The sequence below is a fragment of the Pollicipes pollicipes genome, unplaced genomic scaffold (assembly GCF_011947565.3).
Source record: "Pollicipes pollicipes isolate AB1234 unplaced genomic scaffold, Ppol_2.1 Scaffold_4002;HRSCAF=4701_pilon_pilon_pilon, whole genome shotgun sequence".
NCBI classification, from domain to species: domain Eukaryota; kingdom Metazoa; phylum Arthropoda; class Thecostraca; order Pollicipedomorpha; family Pollicipedidae; genus Pollicipes; species Pollicipes pollicipes.
In genome coordinates this window covers 39,024,526-39,050,637 of record NW_023596420.1, presented here as the reverse complement: position 1 = coordinate 39,050,637, position 26,112 = coordinate 39,024,526, and the positions used below count along the sequence as shown (strand labels likewise).

Sequence of the window (26,112 nt, the reverse complement as noted above, 5' to 3'; positions counted from 1 at the left end):
GTCAAGTACTCCACACGCCACGGTCGAGCTCAGCACCTCGCCAGACCCAGCCCCATACGTTAAACAGCATCGCTCAGGCCGACGCTTACAGTCAGAGCACAGCAATCTATCCCCGGCACCGCCTGATCCAGCCGCGCCGCAACCGACACGGCCCGTGAGCCGCGGCCGGACTGCGGGGGCCGCCGGGTCTAAGACCCGGACAGCGTGCCCATCGGAGCCGGGTTTCGGCCGCACGCAGCCGGCGCCGTATACGGCCGGCGCGGGGCGGGCCCGCCACCATATCGAGCCGGCGGCAGCTGGGAGCGGCACCGGTCCGCATCAACAGCACCGGGGACGACGCACAGCCCGGCGCCGGTCCCGGCAGCGGGGCGAGCCGGACGGGACCTGGCGGGCCTGGCCCACCCGGGGAAGGGTCCTCACGGGGCCCGGCCCCCGCCCAAGGCTGAGAGGATCGAGAGGGCCGACTGGCCGGTCACGAGCTGAAAGGGCCGAGCTATGAGTGCAGAGCCCCCACTCAACGCCGCCGTTCACTCAGTTCTCGCGCCTGGAACGTTCGGTCACAGCGGCGTGGCGCAGCGACAGAACACCTTCCAACACGGCACTAACCCGACCCCGCCTCAGGTAAGGAGCGCCCGCAATCTTGGGCGGAAAGGTACGTGCTAGCGACCGGATACACGTTCTCATCCGGCGCCATTACGGCACCACGCCCACACCCAGCGACATCACGGCACCACGTCCATACCCAGCGACATCACGGCACCACGTCCATACCCAGCGACATCACGGCACCACGTCCACACCCGGCCACATCACGGCACCACGCCCACACCCAGCGACATCACGGCACCACGTCCATACCCAGCGACATCACGGCACCACGTCCACACCCGGCCACATCACGGCACCACGTCCACACCCGGCTCCAGAGCCACCAGCTCCGCATCACCACGGTCTGGCTGCCCTCCCCCCCCCCCCCGCTCCACCCCCGAGTGCAGCCGGGAGGACGGCCCCGCCCACGGGTCTGACCCCGCCCAGGCTGTCGCGGGCAGGGCAGCCCCACCTACGCACCTGACCCCGCCCAGATTGACGCCGACAGGACAGTCCCGCCCACGGGTGACCCCGCCCAGGCTGATACCGGCAGGACAGCCCCCTCACGGGGTGATTCGAGCGTCCCCTGCCGGTGGCGAATGACCGCAGCCCGCCACCAGCCGTCCCGCAGACGGACCAGGCCGGCCAGACGCGGCCGCTGCCGCCGCGCACCAGATGGAGCCATGCATAATTCACAGCAGCGCAGAGCAGCGGTGCGGCGGCCGCGGGCCGGCGCCGCGTGACACGCACAGCTCTCACGCCGGCGGGCGCGCGTGACCGCAGCCGGCGTGACCCAGATCGGACGGTCGGCGGCGTGACGGCGGCTGCCGTCACCCGTCCGCGATCGCGGCGGCCGGACGTCCTCGGCCGACAGAGGGCGCCGCGCGTCCGACCGACGCGACCGGTCTCTGCTCGGGGAGAAAGCGAGCGCCGCCAAACGGAGGAAGGCGAGCGCAGTGAAGCAATGACTGGAAACAACCGGTCCGTGCGACCCTTTACCAGCCGTTTGCAACGTCACCAACGACAAGAATACACATCAGACAAGCCGGGGGTCGGCCGCACTGCACCCGTGCCGCACCGCGCTGCGGCAGCGGCGGTGGCGGCGCGCCTTTGACGTCACTCCCACCTGGTCCGACGCGGGGCGGCGAGGGGCGGGCTGGGGCCGGGGGCGGGGCCGGCGCGGGCCGCAGGCTGGCCATGGCCGGCCGCCGGCCCGTCCGTGCACGGGGCCCGGGGCCCGACTGTCGCAGCTGGATCGATGGCTCACCTGTGCCGCGCCGGCCGGCCGGCGGCGCCACTGAAATGCGCGCCAAGTTGGGCAGGCTGCGGCCGGCACTGGCGGGGGCGCGGCTGGGCCGACGCGCCGGCCGCGCCGACGGCTCCACCAGCAGCACCATAGCGCGCTGCCCGAGGAGCTGGCCCCACGCGCTCCCAGTCGCACTACGGCTCGGTCTCAGAGGAGTTGTCGGCGGGCGATCTCTGCTGGCTCCACACGCTCGGAATAGACGTTCTTTCCTGTCTGTCTCCGCCCAAGGCCCACCACCGGGCCGCAATGGTTTCGTCACCTGTCACCGATCCACTCCGTCCGCGTACCGCCCAGGTCGCGCCCAGGTCAGGTTCGGTGGCCGTCCAGTGCCGCGCTCACTCGGGCACAGCGCGGCCAGAGCCGAGCCCGCAGCTCCCAGCTGTGCGTGACCGCCGGCCGCCCGTCCAGGACGGCAACTGTGCACGGAATCAATGCGGGCGGACCGCCGGCGGGCCCGATATCACGCCCCGCCGATCGGCACGGGCGCCGACGCCAAGGCCGCGCTGTGAGTCAGCGGCGCTCCAGCGCTCCAGGCCCGCGCCGCTCTCCGCGATCGTGCACCGGTCCCGGCGGCGGCGCGCCGCTCACTGCGGCGGCGGCCGGCGCCGCTGCACCCGTTACAGTGCCGCCGGGGCGACCCGGTGCAGCGGCGCCGCGCTGCGGGCTGTGGGGCGCACGGCGCCAGTCCGGCCGGCCGCCCTCGGCCGCCGGCTTTCACGGCAGGTGGCCGGCGGCGGGGCGGGGGCCGGCGCGGTCCGGCACGGGCCCGGGCCGGCGCCTCCGAGAAGCGGCGCTCCAGGCCTGTTCGACGGGTCCCAGTCGCGGCGAGGACGACGGTCCCGACTCCCGGCACCGGTCCGCGACGCTGCGGACCTCTCAGACGAAGGTCCTCCAGTCCCGTGACGGATCTGTCGGCGCTGGTAGCGCCGGGTGTCGCCGCCTCTGGACAAGTCACCGACGGGGTCCGACGGCGTTCAGGCGTGGCTTGCGGACGCGAACACCTCCAGCAAAATCCAACGCCGATGCTTAACAAGCTGTCCACCGCTTAATCACCGGCCGACGCCGCTTCACAACCCTATACGCGCCTGCCACCACCATGCGCGATCGGCAGTGGCGCCCGCCCACACCGAACAGCGCAGAGCAGCGGCGCGCGTGCCGTTCCGTACGTCGGCGGCTGCGATCTGGCCGCCTTTCCACGGCGGCTGGCCGCGGCCGCCTTACACAACAGGCGGCCGCCAATTACACGGCCGGTAGCCGGCGCCGGGGCCATGCCACACCGCCCGCAGCCTGCCGGGTCAGCCGCCGGTCGGGTCACGCTGACAGTGGCGGCACCAGCCCAACAACTCGTGGAGCAACACATTTTGCCTGGCTTTCATTACGCTACAGCTCGCTACAAGTTACAGAGTGAAAAAGTGACAAAGATCATTGCAATGACAACAACTCGATGATCAAGTCTGCAGTGAAACGAGAGTGTCGTGAGGCCTGCACTCTCCGCCGCCGTATCCACATTGGGTGGCGCCGTGGCCCGCCAGCCGTCAGCGGCCGCGAGAGCAGGCCTCCCCGGCCGGGCGTCACGCCGTCAGCCTGCCGACAGGGCGGCCCCGTGCCGGGCGGCGGCGCGCGCGGCCCGCCCGTCAGCGCGCCGGCTCCGGCGAATATCGGCGCCGCTGACCCGAGCCGAGGCACGCGGCGCGCGTCGCCGGCCAGCCGTCCGGCCGGCCGCGGCAGCGGTGGCGGCGCCGCCGCGATCAGTTACACTCGACGCGGCCGGAAAACGGCGCACGGTATCTGTCTCCATCGCACCGCACATGCTCCGGATATCCGGACGTCCACGTCGGGGACACGCAGACCAACAGAGGACACACAGCTATCGCGCGAGACTCGGCGTCCCTCCGGTATTTACCCATCCCATCCCATACCACAGACATGCGCCACCTCAGACGACAGATCTGCACCATGCCCACTCTGACAGCGCGGCGGGCTTCCGGGCGGCCCGGCGGAGCGCCGCCGGACGTCGGGGAGCGCCCGCAGCGTCGCCGCAGCGGGGGCTCTGCAGGGCAGCGCCGGCGCCGGCCGCACATCTGCTGCCGCGTGAATCATCGGTCGGCGCGCGGCCGGATCGCGAGCGGAACCGCCCGCCGACCGCGGCGCCGCGCCGCCGCCCCTCCGTCCGCCAAACCGCGCAGCCGCCCGCGAAACGGCGCGCCAGTCCGGCAGCGGCCGCCCGGAATACGGCGCCGGAGCGCGACCGTCAGCTGCCGGCTCGTTAAGTGGTCATGCACGTGTGAGGGCCGGGGCGGCGACCGTGACCGGCCGGCCAACAATGGGCGCTTGTGGAGGGTCGCCAGACTGGGTCACGTCAAGTGCGCTCGGCGGCGGCGGCGGCGGCGGCGGCGGACGCCATGTCTACCCGTCTGTCCGTCAACAGGGCGTCACGGAGAAGCGCATGATGCAACGTCAGCAGGGACGCCCGGCCAAGTCTCAGCGCCAAGTGCCAGCGGCCGGGCGCCCCACGCGAGCGCAGGGACACGCGGCCGCGACACGGCCGCTCCACCCACCTTCAGTCTGGCCGGCCATGCCGCCGGCACGACGCGCCGGTTTCGTTAGGGCACTTATCACGCGCGCTCGCGATATCACGCCGCACGTTTCACGCACGCCCCGCCCCGGTCAACACGCCACGATCTCACGCGCGCCACCACCGACGCGATCTCCTGTCATCGGCGCACGCCGCGACCAGTTGCGAAGCAGCAGCGCCACCCAACGGACCGACCGCGAACCACCACCTGTGCGTCGCGTCCATAGGCGACGCTACGGCGGCGACCTTCACTCCCGACGCAAGCTTCCCACGTTTACCGGCGGAAAAACAGGGCGCCGCCGCTGAGACAAACAGTCCGGGGCGCTTGTTTACAGACGGATATACGACGGACGCGAAATAGAGCGTGACGGAGCGCCCCGTCCGCCGGCGTGCGGCGCCGCACGCGCACACCTGCCGGCGCACCACACCGTGGGCTCGGAGCACCCCCGCCACGGCCTCGACAACCTTCCCGGACTGACCTTTCGACCTGGCTTTGGCCGGCCGCGGCGGCGTCTTCTCGGCCTCCTTCTCCCACCAGGGCTTGACGGCGGCCACGGCGGGGATGGCATCGGCCGTGGCGGTGCAGGGCCGGTCATCTGGGAGCGAGCGCGCCCGGTCAGACCGGCCCAGGGCCGCCGCCCACACAGCGGGCGCCGACACCCGACACGACACGGCGCCCATCAGCCGGAGCCTCGCGTTAGCCCCCTCCTGACGGCGCTGGTGTTCGTTTCACCAGGTGTCGGCATGCGTGGCAGTCGGTGACGGGTCGGGTCACACTCACAGGCTGACGGACGGCGACTCGTGGCTCCCGGCAGGCTTCGTCTGCGCCACGCGCACACGGCGAACATGGTGACGCACACCGCCGGCACCGCGCCCGCCAGGTAAAGCTCAATATTCATGGGACATCGTCCAGCGAGCATGTACGAATGACAAAGGACATTTGGCCTGAACGCCGATCTCGCTGGAGTTTGACAAAGACACGCTGCCTGATCAAGTTATCTGAAACGCGTTAGCCGCTTCAATTCTTTTATACATATCCAACAATTTCAGGGGATACAAATTTCATAAACCTGCATAAAACGTGTCTCTTTATCTAGCCTGATGGCACTTGAGCTTGTGAGACTTTCATTACCAAGCACGCGCACAATCGAGTACGCATCTTCCTAAAAGCGCAGACTTATGGGTTGCTCAGAACGTTGGCAGATTGCATTCCGCCAGCTGACCGATCGCATTCCACCAGCTGACCGATCGCATTCCGCCAGCTAACCGATCGCATTCCACCAGCTGGCCGATCGCATTCCACCAGCTGACCGATCGCATTCCGCCAGCTGACCGATCGCATTCACCAGCTGACCGCGGTCCGCGAGCTGGCCGATCGCAGTGCGCCAGTACCCAACGCGTCGTAGTCGATGGCTGACATCGTGCAATGGATTGTCACGACAGGGCCGCTCGGATGATCGCTGGACTGTGTGAGATGCAGCCTTCATGGGACGCTATAAATTTGGAAGAAATACCGGCGCTGTCGACGTGAAACCCCACGAAACCACTTACTAAGTCAAACAATCGACCAGCTCCGGCTATCAGGCAGTACCAGACACGCCACGAAAACCGTCGCCTGCTTCTTATCCACAAATGCAGCGTGTGAGGTCATCAAAACGAATGCTCGTAAAAAAATGCTACTCCTATTTCAAAAGAGCGGATGTTTGCGCTGTCATCGCCTTTGCAACATGACTCTTCACACGGTCTTCACGAAACTATACATCCGGTGGCATCGAGCTGGTCTGCGTAGCATCGGAGGCCGTGACCTACGGGCGCTACAGCGCAGAGGTAGCGAGAAAACTAAGCCATGGCTGACTGTTAAGTGAACGGTGGTCTGCAGAGCAACTAGCAAACCGATCATCACGAGCAGGGCCAAAATAGGCAGAACATCGTCCAGATGTCTAGAAAATAGCGCATAACAAGGCGGGTGGTTTTTTTCTGTAAGCATTTGTAACCGGTAACGGGTGACAAAATTGGGATGGCGGAACACTATTTTAGATTGGCGCAGCGGCACGAAGTTACCTACAAGAAGATCGGGTGTTAAGAAAATTGGAATTTTGTGAAATTCCTAACCAAGTACTTCGCCAGTCAGAAGCGATCATCAAACTCAGAATGATGAAGTTAGAAAAACTCACCGCTTCCCGAGCAACTGACATGGTTTGTACCACCTACCTTCCAGTGTTACCCCAAATTTCGCCTACTTGTAGAATCACCAACGGCAAAGATGCCCCGCATTTCTCCCACTGAGTTCAGGCTAAGTTATGTAGGGTCACATCCTGTCACACTGATGTACAATAGCTGCGTTACATCTGGGGTGGAGGAAAGGCTTTCAAAAAACACATCGCAGTTTTTCACATCACGTCAGATTACGGAAGAGACCTGTTGGCCTTCCCTCAGTCGACTTAACGTCACGTTGGTCCAGCATATGACCTGTGAGAAAGATTGTATCCACGCCATGTCAATGGCCACACCGTCAGGAACATTTGACTATATCCAAAAAGATGGTCAAAGGTCAGGGAATGTCACGTCAAGTTTAATCAGGTCGGGTGAGAAGTCTGGTCGTTGTATCAAACACCATGTCACGTGACGCCCAAAGTCCGGGAAAACATAAATAAACATTCAAATAAAACGCACGAGAAAAAGGCCTGCTGTTCAAGCGGGTAATCCTACGATTGACACTTACGACATAAACAGAACCGAGGACATCGGTCTAAACGGACGGTTTCAATATCAGATGACTACTGGCGCATTCTCCCATCCTTTGCAAACCGAACAAACTCCTAGCAATATCATCCATGTCCGCAGAATACGACAAATGACGTAATAATGGGCTGAAGCAGGGTCGGTGGGGACCATGGAATATATAAACTTCCACAAAGTATCGAAAACAATGGAGCCTTACTGCGCTACACGCTGGACATCCATCGCTTATTCCCGCAGGGAAGGGACGAGCTCCAAACTCAAGAACAATGGCCCCCTCACGTCAGCGACGTGGGGTGGAACTTATCACATCTGATAACTATACGCCACGTGCACAAATTATGCGTAAGAAACTGGAAGTGTCGTGGGTTTACGTCCCTTCTTTCCAGCCTAATCCACGAGAAGCTGGACCCCCCCCCCCCCCTCATTACAGCCGGGGGCGGCTTAAGGGGCCATGACCATCGATACGAGTACTTAAATGAGTACTTCAAACACCACCTGTCTAGGATACCTGCAGACGTGATAAAGAAAATGACATCACATTCCTTTCTGTCGAAACCACTTCGGCTACCATCGATAGCGCAAACAAAACAGAGTCCATCGATTGGTCAAACTCCGTTGAGTGCCGCAATGACCGGCGAGATTTGAAGCCGACATGCATGGGTGGCGAGCCCCACGAGCTCGAACCAGCCGCCACCGTCTCACGGCACCCAGCTGGCTCCGGCGAACACCCTGTCGGCAGCGGCCTACCAAATGTGTGCACGGACTGACGGGGATCGGGGCCTTCCCCAGGCAGGGTCAGGTCAGTGATGCACCTCAGCGGCCGCCACCACGCCCGGGCGGGCTCACGGCTCCGTGCGACGCCCGGCCCCCGCTGGGCGCTGGGTCGCCTCGCGGCTGGTTGGGGGCGGCGGAGTGGCGGCGACGTACCGTATCTCTGGCAGGGCGGGCGGTCGTCGACGGCCGACTCGTCAGCAGCAGCCGGCGTGCTCTGCTCCGAGCTCAGGTCCCTCGCCATCGGGGCCGCGACGTCATCGCCGCGACAGGCGGCCGCCTCCGGCTCGGCAGGCGTCAGCTGAGGCTGAGACAGGCGCCGGCTCGGCGCCACCGCCGGCCGGTCGTCGTACGCCTGAGACAGGCGTCTGGCGTCAGGCGCTGCCACTGCTGGCGGTCGTCGTACGCCTGAGACAGGCGTCTGCGCAGGCGCTTGCGGCGCTCGCCCACTGCTGGGGTCATCGTACGCCTGAGACAGACGTCTGGCGTCAGGCGCCGCCACTGCTGGTCGGTCATCGTACGCCTGAGAGAGGCGTCTGGCGTCAGGCGCTGTCACTGCTGGTCGGTCATCGTACGCTGAGGAGGGTCTGCGTCAGGCGCTGCCTGCTGGCGTCATCGTACGCCTGAGACAGGCGTCTGGCGTCAGGCGCTGCCACTGCTGGTCGGTCATCGTACGCCTGAGACAGGCGTCTGGCGTCAGGCGCTGCCACTGCTGGTCGGTCGTCGTACACCTGAGACAGGCGTCTGGCTTCTGGCGCTGCCACTGCTGGTCGGTCATCGTACGCCTGAGACAGGCGTCTGGCGTCAGGCGCTGCCACTGCTGGTCGGTCACCGTACGCCTGAGACAGCCGTCTGGCGTCAGGCGCTGCCACTGCTGGTCGGTCGTCGTACGCCTGAGACAGCCGTCTGGCGTCAGGCGCTGCCACCGCCGGCCGGTCGTCGTACGCCTGAGAGGCGTCTGGCGTCAGGCGCTGCCACCGCCGGTCGGTCGTCGTATGCCTGAGACAGGCGTCTGGCGTCAGGCGCTGCCACCGCCGGCCGGTCGTCGTACGCCTGAGACAGGCGTCTGGCGTCAGGCGCTGCCACCGCTGGTCGGTCGTCGTGCGCCTGAGACAGGCCTTCGGCACCAGGTGCAGCTACTGCTGGTCGATCATCATGCGCTTGAGACGGGCGCCGAGGTTCAGGCGCCATCGCAGCTGGCTTGTCGTCATACGCCTGCGACAGACATCGACCGTCCGGTGTCGCCGCCGCCGCCGCCGCCGCCGCCGCCGCCGGCGCTGGCCGCTCCGCCGGCGGCAGACTGGAGACGTCACCGGCGCCCGGGTCCGGCAGGTGCGCCTCGGTGCGCTCGGGAGCATGTGAGCCGCGCCTGCCGGCGGCCTCCGCCTGCGCCGCCAGGTACTCTTGGGTCAGCGAGCGCCGCTTCTCCGGCTGGCGGGCCGCCCCGCCGCCGCCGCTGCGCATCACTACCGCCGGCTGGACGGCGGCGGGCACGGGAGCGGAGGCGGGGGCGGGGGCGGGGGCAGGGGCGGGGGCAGGAGCGGGCGCGTCGTCGCCGCCCACCAGCGAGTCCTCGGAGAAGTTGGAGCCGCGGCTGCCGGAGCGCTGCAAGCGGCGGCGGTCCGGCGCCGGCGGCCGGCCGCGGCTCCGGCTCACACGAGCAGATGGCCGGCCCGGCCGGGCGCAGGCCGTCATCGTCCGGCGCCGGGTAGCCGGGCCCGGCCGCCGGCGGGGGCGGCGGCGGCTGCGGCGACGCGTGGCACGTGCACACCAGCGGCTGCCGGGCGAGAGAGGCCGCGTCAGTGGAGCGGCGGCGGGGTACGCGACGGTGAGCAGAACAGACGGCCGACGCGGGTTCAAATAGACACGTTATGAACAGAACAGGGCAAAGACAGCATGACCTCAGCGTCACATGAAATCAGGCGCCTGCGTACGTCATAACGGCCTTGGTCAGGTCAGCCCAGTCACGTGGCGGCGCTCGCCTTCACCTGACGTGTGTGTCGTCACATTAAAGCTACAATTGGAAACGCCGGAAGCCCAGATAAGGCAGCGTATCTTAACAAAGCCCAGCGTTGCGCAAGCCTGTTCGAAGATTCGAGCGCTCCTTCGGTTAAGCCATCGCCACAATGCACTCAGTGAAACCCAGCCGCTCACGAATATGTGCTTAGCCGTCACTCACGAACAACGACGGGGATCATCGCTGACCGCTACCGATCTGAGCGCGACTGTTTGGCATCGCCGTGCGGGCTGGCCACGCGCGGCCTGTCAAAACACGCCACAGGTGGAGCCGACGTCAGCCGCGCGTTACCACACCTCATTTCAATGCGCGCGGGGTCCGCTCCAGGTTCCCCGGCTCCGGGTCCCGTGAAAGTCCGCACCACCCGGACACTCCGCGCGCTCCCAGTCAAGATTGGCCCAGCCCGAGGGCCCCCAGGGCGGCGGCGCCATTCACCGGCCCGGCCAGTGACCCAGCGCTCCACTCAGCACCGAACGAGCCGACGTCAGCACCATGGACAAATGCGAGATCCTGGTTTTGCGGCACAATTCGCCACGCTGTTCACCGGCAAAATGGCTAAATAAACGATCTCTGAACAAACATGGCCTGAGGTCAGCATGCCTCTCCAGCACCCGCAACCCGTCGCCAACCAGTCCGTTTCCACCTACAGTGTCTCGCTTTCAAAGCCCGTGTCCTGACGTGCTGCGTGCTGCACGTGACCTGCCGTTGGCCACCTCTGTGTGGTGCCCCCGCATGGCCCGTCACAATCCCCGTGCACAGACCCTGAACAGAGGTAGCCGTGATCCGCCCGGGCGCTCGGGCCGGCGCTATGCGGCGACGCACGTGACCTGTCGTGCTCGGCGGCGCTAATGCCGGCTCGGCGGGGGTCACGCACAGCTGCGTCACCACGCCAGGGTCACCGGGAGAGCGCGCGACCCAGCCAGGCGGATAGTACAGGAAGGCGGAGTCAGCAGCCAGGCGGAGTCGCTGACATCCGGATCCAATCAAAGGTGACGCGCTCCGATCAACACTCGAGGCAACAGCATCCAGCAGCACCATTCTCCAGCCAGACTCGGCCGGACAGACTGACCGGCATGGGGCGAGCCCACCGCGCAGGCGTGGCCTCCGTCCTCCGACCCCGGTAGCCGCGTGACTGAGCGCGTGGTCGCAGCTCGCGGTTCCCCGCGAGCAGCCTGTCACTCACGCCCCTCGCCGCGGCCCTCCGCCAGCTGGCGAGCCTGTCCGTCTCGAAATAGCCGGCGCCGGTGCCATCTGGAGCGGCTCGGGCGCCCGTGACCTCCGCCGGCCCCGCCGCCACGTGCGCCCCGCTTTTTGTGGGCGGCGTCCGACCTTCTGGCGGGGCCAGGTCGGCCTCACGGCTCGGCCCGCGCGGTGACACCCGACACGCCGCCAGCGCGTCCCGCCGTCAGAGCCCGTCACTAGCGAGGCTGGTGACAGGGTGCAGGCAGTCGTCACAGGCACGGGCGGCCCGCGGCTGGCAGGCCGCCGCCGATCGGCAACCCCGCTGGTGATGAGGCAGCCCCGCGAACCAGCACTCGTCTGCTCAGATGTTTGTCTCCGCAGGCGAACGGCGTCCCGACGGCGTGGCAGGTGACTGCGCCACGACGGTCTGTATCGGGACCACGCTTACCGGCACGTGGCGCAGCTACCTGTGAGGCCATAGGCAGTGGCACGGGGACTCAGGGTCTGCTTTGCCTCCATCAGTGTGAGCACGTCAGGGTATGCTCTGCATCCATCAGTGTGAGCGCGTCAGGGTCTGCTCTGCATCCAGCAGTGTGAGCGCGTCAGGGTCTGCTCTGCATCCAGCAGTGTGAGCACGTCAGGGTCTGCTCTGCATCCAGCAGTGTGAGCGCGTCAGGGTCTGCTCTGCATCCAGCAGTGTGAGCACGTCAGGGCCTGCTCTGTATCCAGCAGTGTGAGCGCGTCAGGGTCTGCTCTGCATCCAGCAGTGTGACCATTTCATGGTCTGCTCTGCCTCCGACAGTGTGAGCGCGTCAGGGTCTGCTCAGCCTCCAGCAGCGTGAGCACTTCAGGGTCTGCTCTGCATCCAGCAGTGTGGGCGCTTCAGGGTTTGCTCTGCCTTTCCAGCACACTCTGCCTCCAACAGGGGGGTGGGGGGGGGGTGGGGGGGGGGGGCAACTTGATACTCACTCCAATCCCCACCCGTCACAGTCGCTTCCCAGAACACACCACACTCGGGGCGAGGCACCCCACTCGGCCCTCCCACGTTCGGCCCGGCGGCTCCACTCGCCCGACCCACGGGCGTCGGTATCGCCGCCCACCAGCGCGGCCCCGGCGGGGGGCGGCGGGCGGCGCCCCTCTGACGACATCAGATTATGCGGCGCCGACCGCGCGCGCGCGCGCTTGCGTCATCGTCCGAGGGCGACACACACACACACACACACACACACACACACACACACACACACACACACACACACACACACACACACACACACACACACACACACACACACACACCCGCACGCCCGCGCGCACGCCCGCACGCACGCACGCACGCACGCACGCACGCACGCACGCACACCTGCTGGGATGCGGGGCAGAACACGCGTCAGAGAAAATAGTGGCAAACAGCTGATCGTTTATAGGTAACGGCCTACAGCTGCCTCAACCGCAACGGGGCGCGCAAGTCCGGCCGCTCGCCGGAGGCCGACGCCTCACAAACCGGCGCACGCGGGCTGGCTATAGCGAGACACCCCAACGCGTGAGTGAGAACAGCCGACCAGAGAGTGGCGCAAAGTGCAGGGACGGCATCACAAACCCGGATGGCGTAGACCGTGCGGCGGCGGGCGTCGCGGGCCTGGCTCCAAACGCGAGGGAGGGCCGGGTGACTTGGAGAACAGATCGCAACGCGGTAAACCGTGCGGTCCACGGGTCTGACCTGACCTTAGAGAGGAAACGATGCTTTAGTGAATAGCGTTCCCAGCACAGAAGTGATACAGATATCTGGAGGTCCGGCGCGTCGCCGACCCCACGTGGCTCTAAGGTTACCGGCAGTCTGTCACGCGGAGTTTCATCCAGCGCGAAACCCCGAGCCAAAGACAGCGGCAGTAAAGTTTTCACACCCGTTTAACACGCACCGCTCCCCGTAAGCGTTTAACCCGTGAATTATACCTGTGATACCCGTAATAGATTCATGGGCATTTCATCGCATTCTCGCACGCGCTCCTTTATGGCACCTGCCCCGCCCCCGCGTCCCCGTGCCCCTGTCATAAAACCAGACAACGCAGATGTGGTGGTATCGGAGGAGAGAGGGCGGAGGAGAGCGTATTGAGGCAGGCGACGCCTCCCCCTCTCACCTGGTGCCGGGATCAGGCTAATGACCCATGTAATCACCGCCCGTCACGCCCCCTATTGCCGGCCGCGGAACCGCACCGCGGTCAGCCGGCCCGGCTGGCGGGGACCACCTGCCCCGGCCTCCGGGCCCGCACCATGGACGGGCCATAACAGCGAGCAGCTGATCACAGGCATGCCACTGACTGCACAGACATGCAGCGATAAGGCTTCTTCAAGTTGGAAGAGCTCCGTCAACGGCCATGCGCTGCAGCCTGCGAGCCGCGGGTTTAGGCCGGATGTACCTGGCTCCATGCCACCAGCACACCTGACCGAGGGCAGCAGCTCGCTGCCTGCCGGGCGCAGGTGGGCCGGTCAGCTGTTCGCCGGCCCCGGCCCTGGCACCGGCTCCCGCCCGTGATCAGGCCGCGGCCCGGGACAGCCGGCGGCACTGCCAGCGGCCGCAAATAGCCGACAGCCGGGTCGCCGCGAGCCGGGCCGCCCACCCGATCCGGCTCGGATCAGGTCCGCCCAGCTGACTGCGGCCAGGTCCCGCGGAGCTACCGCGTGGCGACTCCCAGTCAGCCACCGTTCCTCCAACAGCAGCCAGGACCACTCTCAGTCAGCCACCGTTCCTCCACCGGCAGTCAGGACAACTCCCAGCCAGCCACCGTTCCTCCACCAGCAGTCAGGGGAACTCCCAGACAGCCACCGTTCCTCTAACAGCAGTCAGGGCCACTCCCAGTCAGCCACCGTTCCTCCACCAGCAGTCAGGGGAACTCCCAGACAGCCACCGTTCCTCCAATAGCAGTCAGGGCCACACCCAGCCGGCCACCGTTCCTCCACCAGCAGCCAGGGCAGTGCCCAAATGCTGCCGAGTGTGCGTCCGCAGGGGTATGACGTTGGGTAAACCGTGCGACGGGCTGACAGTACCGCGAACACATTCCCGCACGCATGCATTTCACCAGACCCAAATCGTCCGAGTCAGGCCGGAAAGTTGCGACAGCCCGGCCACAACTGCGCCATGCACCATACGATGGCCGCGCTGCGGCGGGGGCCGGTACCTGGGCCCGTGCCCTCACCTGCTGCTGCTGCGGGGGGGGGGGGGGCGGTGCCCAGGCCCGTGTTCTCACCTGCTGCTGCTGCGGCGGGGCCGGTAGCCGGGCCCATGTTCCCACCTGCTGCTACTGCGGCGGGGGGGGGGGGGAGGGGCGGTACCCGGGCCCGTGTCCTCACCTGCTGCTGCGGCGGGGGCCGGCCGTCCGGCGTCGACTCAGCGTAGAAAGGCTGCTCCGGCGGCGGGTACTTCTCGCCGTTCGCTGGCGGCGGGTACGGCGCCGCCATCCCATAGCCGTAGGGCGCCGGCGGGGCCGAGTAGGGCGGCGGGTAGGCCATGGCGGCCGGGTACGGGTGCGCGTAGGGCGGGTAGGGCGCGACCGAGTAGGGCGGCGGCGGGTAGGGCGGCGGCACGGGCGAGCCGGAGCCGGGGTAGGGCGGGTAGTACATGTACCGCGGGTCGACCTCGCGCAGCGGAGAACAGTCGTAAGGCCGCTGCTCCGGCGGCGGACCCTGCGGAGGGGGAGGGGTGTCAGGGGTCAGACATGGGCACCCGCAGCACGCGGTCACGAGGCACGAGGCGCCGGGGGCCGGGCACGGTCAGACACTTCAGTCACCGGCGGCGGAAGCGGGTGACCAGCAGGCGACCGCGACAGCCGCCTGGCACGAGTTGGCGCATTTGAAGCTTTTTCGTCGAGACGTCAAGGTTAGATCAAAATCAGCATAACGCGGGCTTTCGTTTTAATCGACCCAGGTGGTGCCTTAGATCGAATACCGCGGCATGCATAATACCACAGTCACATTGAATTTCCGATGAGTGGCTTTAGCTACGATATGGATTACGCGAGGCTCTTAGAGGCCTGCACCTGCCATCAAAATCAGACAAAAACTAGCGATGAGCTTCAACAAGAAGTTTGCGTGCACTGCGCGAGCGGCAGCTCTGTCACGCAGCAGCCCTCGCTGGCAGGCCAGCCAGGGCCGCTGCGTGGCAATGCAGCGTCAGCCGCGGACGTGGTCCAGTCATCGAAACGGTCGGAGTCATCAAAGTCATCGGAGCCGGCGCCTGAGCGGCTCCACCCCTCACACCTGCTCCGCACATCAGCCGGCGCCTCCACCCAAACGTGCGGCCGCATCGGCCGAGTATGCGTCACCTCCTCTCCGTTCCTCCGGCCCGGGCCCCCGCCGGCGGCGAGTCAGCGGCCGTGCCGCACCCAGCCAGCGGCAGGCACCCGCACCCCGGGCCTGAGTCAGCCCGTGACGTCACAGGGGGTGGCGTGCGGACCGACGCAGGGCACGGTCCCAGGCCGGCTGAGGCCCCAAGTCCGAGGCCTACCGTCCGGCACACTCCCACCGCATGCACGGGCGTCTGGCGGCTGGCGGCTGATTCGCCACGACGCAACCCCCTCAGCGGACCGCAAGGCGGTCGCGCCGGGCTGCGCCGGGCCGGGCCCCGCCGGCCAGCCAGCAGCACCGCGTGCCGGACCGCGTGCCGAGTCCGCCGGCCAGCACGGCCACCGCCCGCCGGCCGCTGCGCAGATGGCGGCGGCAGCGGCGGCAGCGGCGGCGAGATGCCGCGATCCGCCAGCCGTCTCCCGGCGCACGTCAGCTGCGCGCCGATGGTGACGTCACAGCGCCACCTGCGACGGCATGGGGCCGCCGAGGGCCTCCCCAGCGGCCACGGGGCCACGGGGACCTCGTGCCGGCTCCCCCGAACGCGAGGGGCACGGAGCCCGGCACCCACCTGCGGCGCGAGGCGGCGGGCGCGTCCGAGACGCCGTCGTCACTTTCACGCACGCGCGCGCTCGCACGCGGCGCTGGGGGGCGCGCTCAGCGCCAACCGTCCGCACCGGCCGGCCCCGGCGGACCAACTAGCAGCGCCGCCGCCACCGCCGCCGCCGCGGTACCGGAACGGGCCGGGCGGCGGGGCGGCGGGGCGGCGGTCGGGTCAGCGCGGCGAGCGTCGCGGACGTTCCGATCGGGCTGACCTTGTGCGCCGGCTCAGGAGCGCCGGCCGCACCCTCCCGAGGGCCGGTCAGCGCGGCTCGGCGGCCGAGTGGCGGCACGAGCTCCGCCCCAGCCGGAGATCTCCGCGCCGGGGGAGGGCTCACGGCACGGCTGGCCGCCGCTCGCGCCGGGAGGAGGAGGGGAGCGGGCGGTGGGAGGCGCTGCCGACACGCCACCCTGGTGCACGCTCAGGCCGCTTATCACAAGGCCAGCAATAACAGGGAGACGAGGCGCCAAACAGAGGAAAGCAGCAGCACCGTTTGATGTCTTAGCCTCTGCCGTCGGCACCCGTGCACCGCACCGTGTCATGCTCCGCGGCATGCTACACAGTACAGCACGGGAGGCACCGATGCTGCACCTCCAAGTGCTCCGGAGCTCAGCACCGGAGTCTTGACCATCAAGCCCCGGGGATGTATGCGCATGACGTAATGGCCGACGACAGGCGCTCTGGTCGCCAGCCACCAGGCGTCGGCAGGCGGCGACTGGCACCGGTCCAGGGTGGCCATCTGCCGGGCGACCCGCCAACCCAGACGTCGGACGGCCAGCGACGCGTCATGATGCGCTCGGGCAGGGCTGCCGCCCGGTCAGCGGGGTAGGGCCGTCAGGAGTCGGCGAGGAAAGGGAGACATTAGGGGCGCCGCGGGCAAGTAAATTACGTTAATTAGGCTATCAGACGCCGGGCGCTGTGGGAGGAATACGTGTCCAGCCGACCCCAAACCCCCATGGTCCATCATCATCGTCCTATTAGCGATGGGCGCGCGTTTCCGCCCTCCCCTTTCGCTGCAGGCCTGCTGCCACATAGAGCCCGTTCGCGAGGGTCCCTTCTCTTGTGGAGACACATAGGCCCCCAGGTGCAGACGCTGATGGTCGATTTTACTGCTCACTCGTGCCGTTCCCAAGTGGCCACCGGCACCTCCACCGGCTCGGCCACACCCTTAATCGCACCACTGAGACTGAGAGACTGAGAGAATCGCCACTGAGACTCGACACCTGAGACGGTGTATTAGCTGACCTGACCTCGCCCCGCTCGCCTCTCAGCTGACGGTTCCACCCCCTCACCGCACCCGTCCCGAAGATCCCTCTACGACGTCCGGGTCCCTAACTCAGCCCTGTCTCGGGCACGGAGGGCCGGCCGCCGCCGCGCCGGACCGCCGGTCGTCTAACAGTACCCGTCCGGGGGCCGGCTCTCGGCCGTCCGTCTCCGGCGGAATGCGTCGGCCGGCGGCCCCGCTTACCGGAAGCGAGGCCCCGGCGCGTGCACGCGCGCGCCGCTGCAGCGCCGGGCCCTGACCCGGCTCGACCCCGGGACGCGACCATGACCGGCCGGCCGGGCCGACCGGTTTCGAGGCTGTCTACAGGCGGCGCTGCCGTCCCGGCCCGGTCGGAGAGCGGCGGCGGCGGCGAGAGCACGCTTCGGAAGGGGCCTGGTAGCCGCCGCATAAGGGGGCATCAAGGTGCGGTGGAGGGTGAATGCACTGACTTCCGCGAAAGACGCGGTGTCCGTGGAGCCCCCTTACTACGTCAACCGGACTCTAGCCATTAGAAGCCGGTGATCCTAGAACTAGACTCTAGCCATTAGAAGCCCAAGTGATCCTAGAACGCTGGGACAAGTGCTGCGGGAAGACTAGGTACTGTCCAACAAGGCCCGTGCCTAGTCAAGGGCTCAACACTTAGCATAGCTCTGTTTTCTCCCCAGACCCGTGGTTGCTGGACGACCCTGCCGTACTGTCTCCCAGATCTGACATTGTCACCGGGAAGAGATCTGGGTGAGATCTCTCTGGAGCCGGGGCCGCTGGAGCACCCTGCCGCACGTCTCTCAGATCGGACCTTGTCACAAGGACGAGATCTAGGGGAGATCTCTCCCGAGCCGGGACCGCTGGGGAGCCTTCGTGGCGCCCAGGAGCGGTGCCAGCCGGCGCCCGTTGTCGGCTGCACGCTGCGTGTTGTCTGCACGAAACAATCCATCGCGCACCGGGCGTCGTGCAGCAAAGACCTCCAACAAATACGGACGGCATTCCTGCACGAGTGTTTGGGCGGCCCTGCAGCGGCGGTGCGTCGCTGTACGCAAGGTGAGTCCGCTGCGGGCCTTACGACGGAGTTGGAGGAGGTATAGGGATTCGGCAAACAATGGCTTCAACGAGCCCTGTTCTCTACGCTGGGTAAAATACCAAGTCCTCACGACCACCTCAAGACTTAAGTTAACGTACGGCATATCCCAGAGATCCACACAGCTTTGGGTTTGATACAAACGCGGAGTCATATTATGCATAGCAAACCAGCGTTTACCGTCACAAACCGGTGCGCACACGCTCCACCGCACGCCGCGACAATGCAGGTCAGGGCAGGGTGTCCTGACCAAATGCTGACTGCCTCTCCTGGCTGCACCGCCGCCCGGTCCGGCTGCAGCGGCGTCAGCCGGCGGCCGTGCTCACCTGGATGGCCGGTCGGCTGGAGGTGCGGTGCGGGTCACAGGGCATGTCCTGCGCGGCGCCGGCGCCGTCCCGGCCCGACATCGGCCCTGCCCCGTCACTGGCCGCCTGAAACACACCGGCGGCGAGCGCTGTCAGCGGTGCTGCTCACACCTGCGGTCAGCGATGCTGCGCACACCTGGGTCAGCGGTGCTGCTCACACCGGCGGCGAGCGCTGTCAGCAGTACTGCCCACGCCCGCGGTCAGCGGTGCTGCTCACACCTGCGGTCAGCGATACCGCGCACACCTGGGTCAGCGGTGCTGCTCACACCGGCGGTCAGCGGTGCTGCGCCCACCTGGGTCAGAGGTACTGTTCGCACCGGCGGCGAGCGCTGTCAGCGGTGCTGCTCACACCTGCTCACATTCTGAGGCCAACCGCGATCGTGACGCTGTGATGGCCGCAGTGGTGAGGCGTGCGCTGTCACCATATACTTTCGATTTGTGGAGGTAAATGAGGTAAAAGTCCATGGCTGCAGCTTGAAACCATGATGAACACATGACCCCTTGACCATTGGATATCCCCTCCCAATCCCCATCTCACGGCCGTATTTCTGTATATTGCTGTGCCGGCCGCAGAGGCGGGGTCCGCTGTCGGCCACGGCGCGACGCCCTGACGTGTACCGGGATCAAAGCCAGGCCCGCAGCGGCCGGCGCCAGGTGCCGGTGCCGCCGCGACCTCAGGCCCGTCCGCCCGGGGCTCCACTGACCGCACGGCGCCGCCTGACTCAGTGGCGCCGCGTGCCACGACTCAGGCGCTGCCAACTGCGACTGCGGGGCGCCCCAGCCGGAGGGGCGCGCCCTATCCGGCTGGACCCGCCGGCGCGGCTGTTGTTTGGCGGCCCGCGCGGGGAGTGCCTGTGCTCCCCCTGCGCCCTGAAAGCGCCCCACTGCACGACCCCTGGCTATTCCACGGTGTGTTGTGGCGGCGCGCGGTGGTAGCTGCTCCTCCGCGCCGCCTGTGAGAAGCCAGGGGTGAACGCTGGCTGGAGCCGTGTCGGCGGTGACGGCGCGCGGATTACAGGTGCGGCCACACTGAGCTCACACCGCACGACCCCGGGTCAAGGCCCGCTTCCGGCAAGACCGGGAAAGCCTGTGAACCAATCGCGGTCGGTGGCAGGGGGAGGGGGACGGGGGGGGGGGGGGCGGTCATGGCAAACGGAGCGGCGCGCGGCCATCCGATGACGTGCGACGTGCGACTTCGTGATATCAGCACCGTGCCATAAGGGCCAAGCGTATTGCTCCAACGGAGTATCCATCCATACCCATACTTCTTAGCGTTCGAAGATTATTAGGAAGAGACTGCCTTGTACACCGGTCTCTTTGTGGCCGTGTGGCTGTCTAGTCTTTAGATGCAGCACATATAACCCCGATATCAGCAATATAATCTTACTCCGCGCCATCATCCCAAATTGCGCCATTCAAGTATTAAAACGCTAAGCTTCTTCGGACGACAGCAAGACGCTTCCAGTCCAAATAACGCGACCCGCCATACAAACCGTGTCAGCAGGATTATCACCCCAACGCGGACGCAAACACGGCTAAAACAGCTGACAACAATGGCGGGCCTGTCTGCTTTCACCTTGCGACCTCATTGGCGCGGGCGCGTTCCGGCCATTTCCACGAGGTCGGATCGCAAAACACGCACCTCAGCGCACTTTCGAACGTCGCCCGACCGCGAAGGCATTTCACGCACGACCGTGGCTTTTTGCACCTCCCCAAGCCGCCCGGAGTCGGGCCGCCGACGGCAGTGATCGGCTCGTAATTGATTGTCTGTGAACAATTGACAGGTGGAGGTCCGGTCCGTTCCGGCACGGCCAGCGGCGGTGTGATCGCTCGCGATAAGGCCAACGCTTCTAATAGATAGCGTGCGCGTTATCTCCAGCGAGATACAGCGCCCTGTCAGCCAAGCACCCTGCAGCAGACTGCGGACGTGGACGCCAGGCGCCGACCCAGCAGCAGACTGCGGGCGTGGACGCCAGCCGCTGACCCTGCAGCAGACTGCGGGCGTGGACGCCAGGCGCCGACCCTGCAGCAGACTGCGGGCGTGGACGCCAGCCGCTGACCCTGCAGCAGACTGCGGGCGTGGACGCCAGGCGCCGACCCGGCAGCAGACTGCGGGCGTGGACGCCAGCCGCCGACCCTGCAGCAGACTGCGGGCGTGGACGCCAGGCACCGACCCGGCAGCAGACTGCGCTGGACGACTCCGCCCACTGCAATGCAGCAGAGCGCTGCCTGCAGCAGCGTCGCCACGGCCGAGCGGCAGCACAACGCACGTTCAGCCCAACGCCGCCCAGAATCGCGGACTGCCAGCGTTCCACGGCCGCCTGGCCGCGTATATCCACCCAGCGCGCCGACCAGCACCCCACTACCTTGACGCTATCTCCACCGCAACCACGTCAAAACAGCGCCCCGTCGCTACTGCACAGGAACGCGATCTCCCGCAGACCGCAGAACTGCGGCCTCGCCGCTGGTGCAAACCTGCGCCACCCTAGCGTAACGCACGTGCAGACGCACGCCGCCCTGGCATAACACAGACGCACGCCGCCCTGGCGTAACGCACGTGCAGACGCACACCGCCCTGGCGTAACGCACGCGCAGGCGCACGCCGCCCTGGCGTAACGCACGTGCAGACGCACGCCACCCTAGCGTAACGCACGTGCAGACGCACACCGCCCTGGCGTAACGCACGTGCAGACGCACGCCACCCTAGCGTAACGCACGTGCAGACGCACACCGCCCTGGCGTAACGCACGTGCAGACGCACACCGCCCTAGCGTAACGCACGCGCAGACGCACGCCACCCTAGCGTAACGCACGTGCAGACGCACACCGCCCTGGCGTAACACACGCGCAGACGCAAGCCACCCTAGCGTAACGCACGTGCAGACGCACACCGCCCTGGCGTAACGCACGTTCAGACGCACGCCGCCCTGGCGTGACACATGTGCGGACGCACGCCACCCTAGCGTAACGCGCGTGCAGACGCACGCCGCCCTGGCGTAACGCACGTGCAGACGCACGCCGCCCTGGCGTAACACACGTGCAGACGCACGCCGCCCTGACGAACACACGTGCAGACGCACGCCGCCCTGACGAACACACGTGCAGACGCACGCCGCCCTGGCGTAACACACATGCAGACACACGCCGCCCTAGCGTGACGCGCAACGTGCCCGCGACGACTTCAAAGGCCGCATGTCCAGCGGCTTCTGCGAGACGGCGGCAGGGTGGGACACGGCGGTCCGGGGCGGCGCGCCCAGCCGGACCGTCGCAGACCGAGCGACGCCGGCCGCAGCGCGCCGCGTCTCGCGCCGTCGCCGCACAAAAACCGAGACGCCGCGCGGCCGCCGCGCGGCGCGTGCCCGATTCGGGCCACCGAAATACGAATGCCGGCGTGGGCCGGCGCGCAAAAACGGGCGTGCCGGCGGGGGCGGGAGGCGGCGGCGACTCCCGGAGAGGGCGGCGGCGACTCCCCGAGAGAGTGGCGCGCGCCCGGCGCTAATTGTCTGCAGACGGCTTTATAACGCCAGACTGGCGAGGTGGTTTATCACTGTCATGCGGTGGCCGCACGGAGAAATATATACACACGATCATCGGTAGGTGGGAGTCATCAGCATCCTTCGGTACACAAGGGCCCGGACGAGCCAGATGTCCCCGCCGAGCCGAGGCCAGTCCGGCCCCAGGACCGCTGCGTCACCGCCCGCCCTCGTCGAGCGGAGCGGCGCCGCGGCCGTCCGCCAGCGGCCGCCGCGTGTTGCAGCAGCGCGGCGCCGGCGGCCACGGCGGTGGGTCAGCCAGGGCCGCGGCCGGCCGGCAGCCGCGCGTGCGCCTAACGGGACGTGGCCGGGAGTGGCGGCATTCCTGGCCGCCGTCAGAGAGGCACCACTGACCCGGCCAGGACGGCGCCGGCGGCGACAACGGTGCCGGTCGGGCGGCGGACGCAGCGGACCGAGCCGCCCCTCAGGTCCGGACGAGACGGGTCACAGAGCAGCGGGCAGCCGGAGAGAGCGGCCACCAGAACAATGGGGAACAACGGAAGGGGCGCGGATAAGCGGAGAGGAAGCACAGCGGGTAGCCCCCCCCCCCCCCCAACTTGGGAAAAATCAGCACTAACCCTTTGGCATTGTCTGGAGGCAAACGACTTAAAACCTGACACTGCCTCCCCCTCCCAAACACCCTCATCAAGGGCCACTAGTAGCCAGCAGGACGAGGAAGGAGATACAGCAGTTGCAAGAAGGAAACTGATATGCGGGTTAGACAACAGCTGTACAGAGGAAACTGATACGCGGGTAAGACCGTGCGAAGATCGCGATGACGAGCCAAAGGTCAAACAACTGCAAGAACCACAGCAATAGAGCGAGAGAAAGCGAACGCACGTCAGTCTCAAACCGCTGACGGCCGAGGGCGGCGAGCGAACAGCTGATGGGCGCGGCACTTCCGGCGCGGCGGCGGTCCGAGTGCGTCGCTCCCGGCCGCCGCAGCCGCCGTCCTGGTGCCGGTGCCGGTGAACAAACGGCTCGGACGGCGCGCGCCGGGCGGCACGGGCGGCAGACCGCAGCCGGCCAGGCCGGCGCCGCCGAGGTGCGCAGGCGGCGCCGAGAGGTCGACTGCTGCAGAGACGAGAGCTGCAGCACGAGCGGAGCTAGCCATGGTGCTGGCTAGCACGGGACGAACGGGCGAGGCTGGACTGATCCGCGCGCACAAAGCCAAGATACGCGACACTCCACTCTTCCCTGTCGTTGACGCGAAAGCTCAACTGCCTCTCAGCAGAGGCGTCACAGCATCTGCATTTGCTCTCTCTCTCTCTCTCCTCTCTCCTCCTCTCCTCGCCTCTCCTCCAAAAAAAACTCCCTCGTCCTCTCTCCTCGTCCTCTCCTCTGCCATCTCCGCTCCTCTCCTCTCCTCTGCCTCTCCTCTCTCTCTCCTCTCCTCTCCTCTCCTCTCCTCTCCTCTCCTCTCCTCTCCCGCTCCTCTCCTCTCCCTCTCCTTCCCGCCTCTCCTCTCACTCTCTCTCTCTCTCTCTCTCGCTCTCTCTCTCTCTCTCTCCTCTTCTCTCTCTCTCGCTCTCGTCTCTCTCTCTCTCTCTCTCTCTCTCTCTCCGTATGCAAAAATACGAGATTTTCGTTTCCAGACACTATGAGTGCTCTTGACAATGAAAACTGCAAATTATGCTGATTATAACATATCAAACACTTTTCTATCACTCATGGTCGGTCCTGGCCACGCTAACTTGACTCTAGAAATTTGAATATGTTGCGCCATTTCTGCCTCACTTCCATCGAGTCGCGGGAAGAGATTTAATGCGTCTGGCAACGATTCTAAGCGACGTTACATGTAATCTTTGTTGTCCGGATTGCTGCGAATGCAGCCCGAGTTCAGCTGCGCGGCCCAGCCAGCCCAGCTCGGCCCAGCGGGCGTCGCTCGGCCCGTGTGACCCGCACGCCCTGCCGGCAGCCCCGAGTCAAGGCCGGCCGGCTGCGGGCCACGGGCCGGTATTCAGCCGCCGACACGCCACGCCGCCGGCCGCGACAAACACGGCCGCCCGGCTGCGGACCCCGCCCAGCGCCACTGTCCTGACGAGGGGGAGGGGGCAGGGCAGGGTCAGCCGGAAGCCGCCGCTTCGGGCCGCCGCTGACCTCCGGTCGGTCCGCCCCGTACGCCGAGCGTCCTCTGGCCATGAAGGGCCGGCGCATCACCTATCCAGTTACCCGCGTCATCCGCCCTCAGTCCCTGGACGTCCCTCCGAGCCAGAGGGGCCGGCGTAGCCTGACACGCCACGTCTGACATTCCACCTGCGGCTCTCCCATGCCGGAGCCACGGCACGACGGGCCTCGCCTGGCCGGTGGCACGTGACCTCCGCGTCGTTCCACGAGGCTCCTCCGGCCGGGGGAGCTGGCACGTGACGCATGGTGATATACCGCCCGAGTCAAGAGGCCGCCGGTGTTTAGTATTCCGGCCGGGGCGACCACCCGACCTTGAACCATTTTCGGACACCAGTCGCACTTGATCGGCGCCCGACGTTGCCCAATTCCCGCGCGGGGGCGGCGAAGGCTGGCGTCTGTCCTCTCCGGGACCGCCCGTCCTGCTCCGCTCGGTCACAATGACCCCGCGGTCACGACAGCACCCACGACACCTCTCCCCGACACCTCCACCGACCGCCCGCCGCTTCAGCGGGGGGCGTGCCCCGGCGCCCGAGACACGGCGTTAAACGGCGGCCATTAGCCCGCCCGGCTGCGCGGTGACACGCGGAACGGCGGCGTGGCGCTCCCTGTGGTGACGTGCTAACGAGGGCGGCCGGCGCGGGCGCCGCCGCTGCAGCGGCTGGACGGCAAGAGCTGGGGCCAGGGGCGTGTGCAGGAGCATGGCCAGGGGATGCTTTCGCGTTTTTCATCACAGGCAATGGACGTGGGTTATCTCGCCGCATGATGAAACACTTCTGGGGTGTGCAGATCCCTCCGCTGCGCCCCCATACATTGTCAACTGGGTACGCCTATGGAAGTCTGACCAACCCTCACCTGCTCGGCGCCTGGGGCACGCCGCTCCTTTGAATGACGCACACGGCTTCCGACCCACGCCCTCCGCGCGGACCCACGCTGCTGGCCGGCCTACACTGCCGCGACTGGCTATCGCCGCCGCGCGGCCGCCGCCGCCTGTGACGTCGACCGTGACGTCAGCGGCGCCGCGCGGGCCGCGGCGGAGGGGTCGCGGGCCGCGGGGCCGAGGCGGCGACGGCGGGGGACGGGATCGGCTGCGCCGCGGGCCGGGGCCGGCGCCGGCGCGTGCCACGGCGTAAGGGTTAGGGGCAGAGCACTAAGGTCCCTGAGCGGCTGTAAGCGGTGCCACGTTCGGCCAGTCGCCAACCAGCCACAGCCAGTCGCGATGGATGTAATGTGCGCCGAACGCTTAACAAAGGAAACGATCCCTGAAGATGTGGGAGTTACGGCCGCTGACGCTGCCGCGGCCTAAAGCGTGGGGCAAAATGAGTGCTGGGTATGGAAACGTTATCTGGCCGCATCGTTGGCCGGCCCGTCCACACAAGCACGTGGCTTGGGCATCGTGACTGAACAAAACTAGCAGCGCGTAAGTACGGCACACAATCCGTGAGGGGGCCCAACGTTGAGCGACGCCGGAAATCACGAATTTCCGGTGGACCCTCACGGGGCAAACCCGACGGCAGCACGGGTGCAGGGGCTAACTCAAAGACCGTGCAGAGACATACACGAAACAGGCCGCACAATGGGTTCGAGCCGGAGCGATCTGATACTGCAGGACCGAGGTGGCATTCGCGAGC

At 66.7% G+C, this 26,112-nt stretch overlaps 1 protein-coding gene across 1 annotated transcript in view; it reads right to left on the bottom strand.

Moving 5' to 3' along the window:
- The window catches only part of LOC119094476 (nucleolar and coiled-body phosphoprotein 1), a 47,621-nt gene extending 22,195 nt beyond the window's left edge, over positions 1-25,426 (bottom strand). Inside the window, exons 1-6 of the mRNA XM_037217534.1 lie at positions 25,337-25,426; positions 18,786-18,890; positions 14,530-14,862; positions 9,546-9,587; positions 8,139-8,337; positions 4,949-5,065 (exon numbers count right to left, since the gene is read on the bottom strand). Coding sequence (XP_037073429.1) covers positions 4,949-5,065; positions 8,139-8,337; positions 9,546-9,587; positions 14,530-14,862; positions 18,786-18,866 — 772 coding nt within the window. The 5' untranslated portion in view covers positions 18,867-18,890; positions 25,337-25,426. The remainder of the gene's footprint in view (positions 1-4,948; positions 5,066-8,138; positions 8,338-9,545; positions 9,588-14,529; positions 14,863-18,785; positions 18,891-25,336) is intronic.
- Between the last annotated feature and the right edge of the window lie 686 nt (positions 25,427-26,112).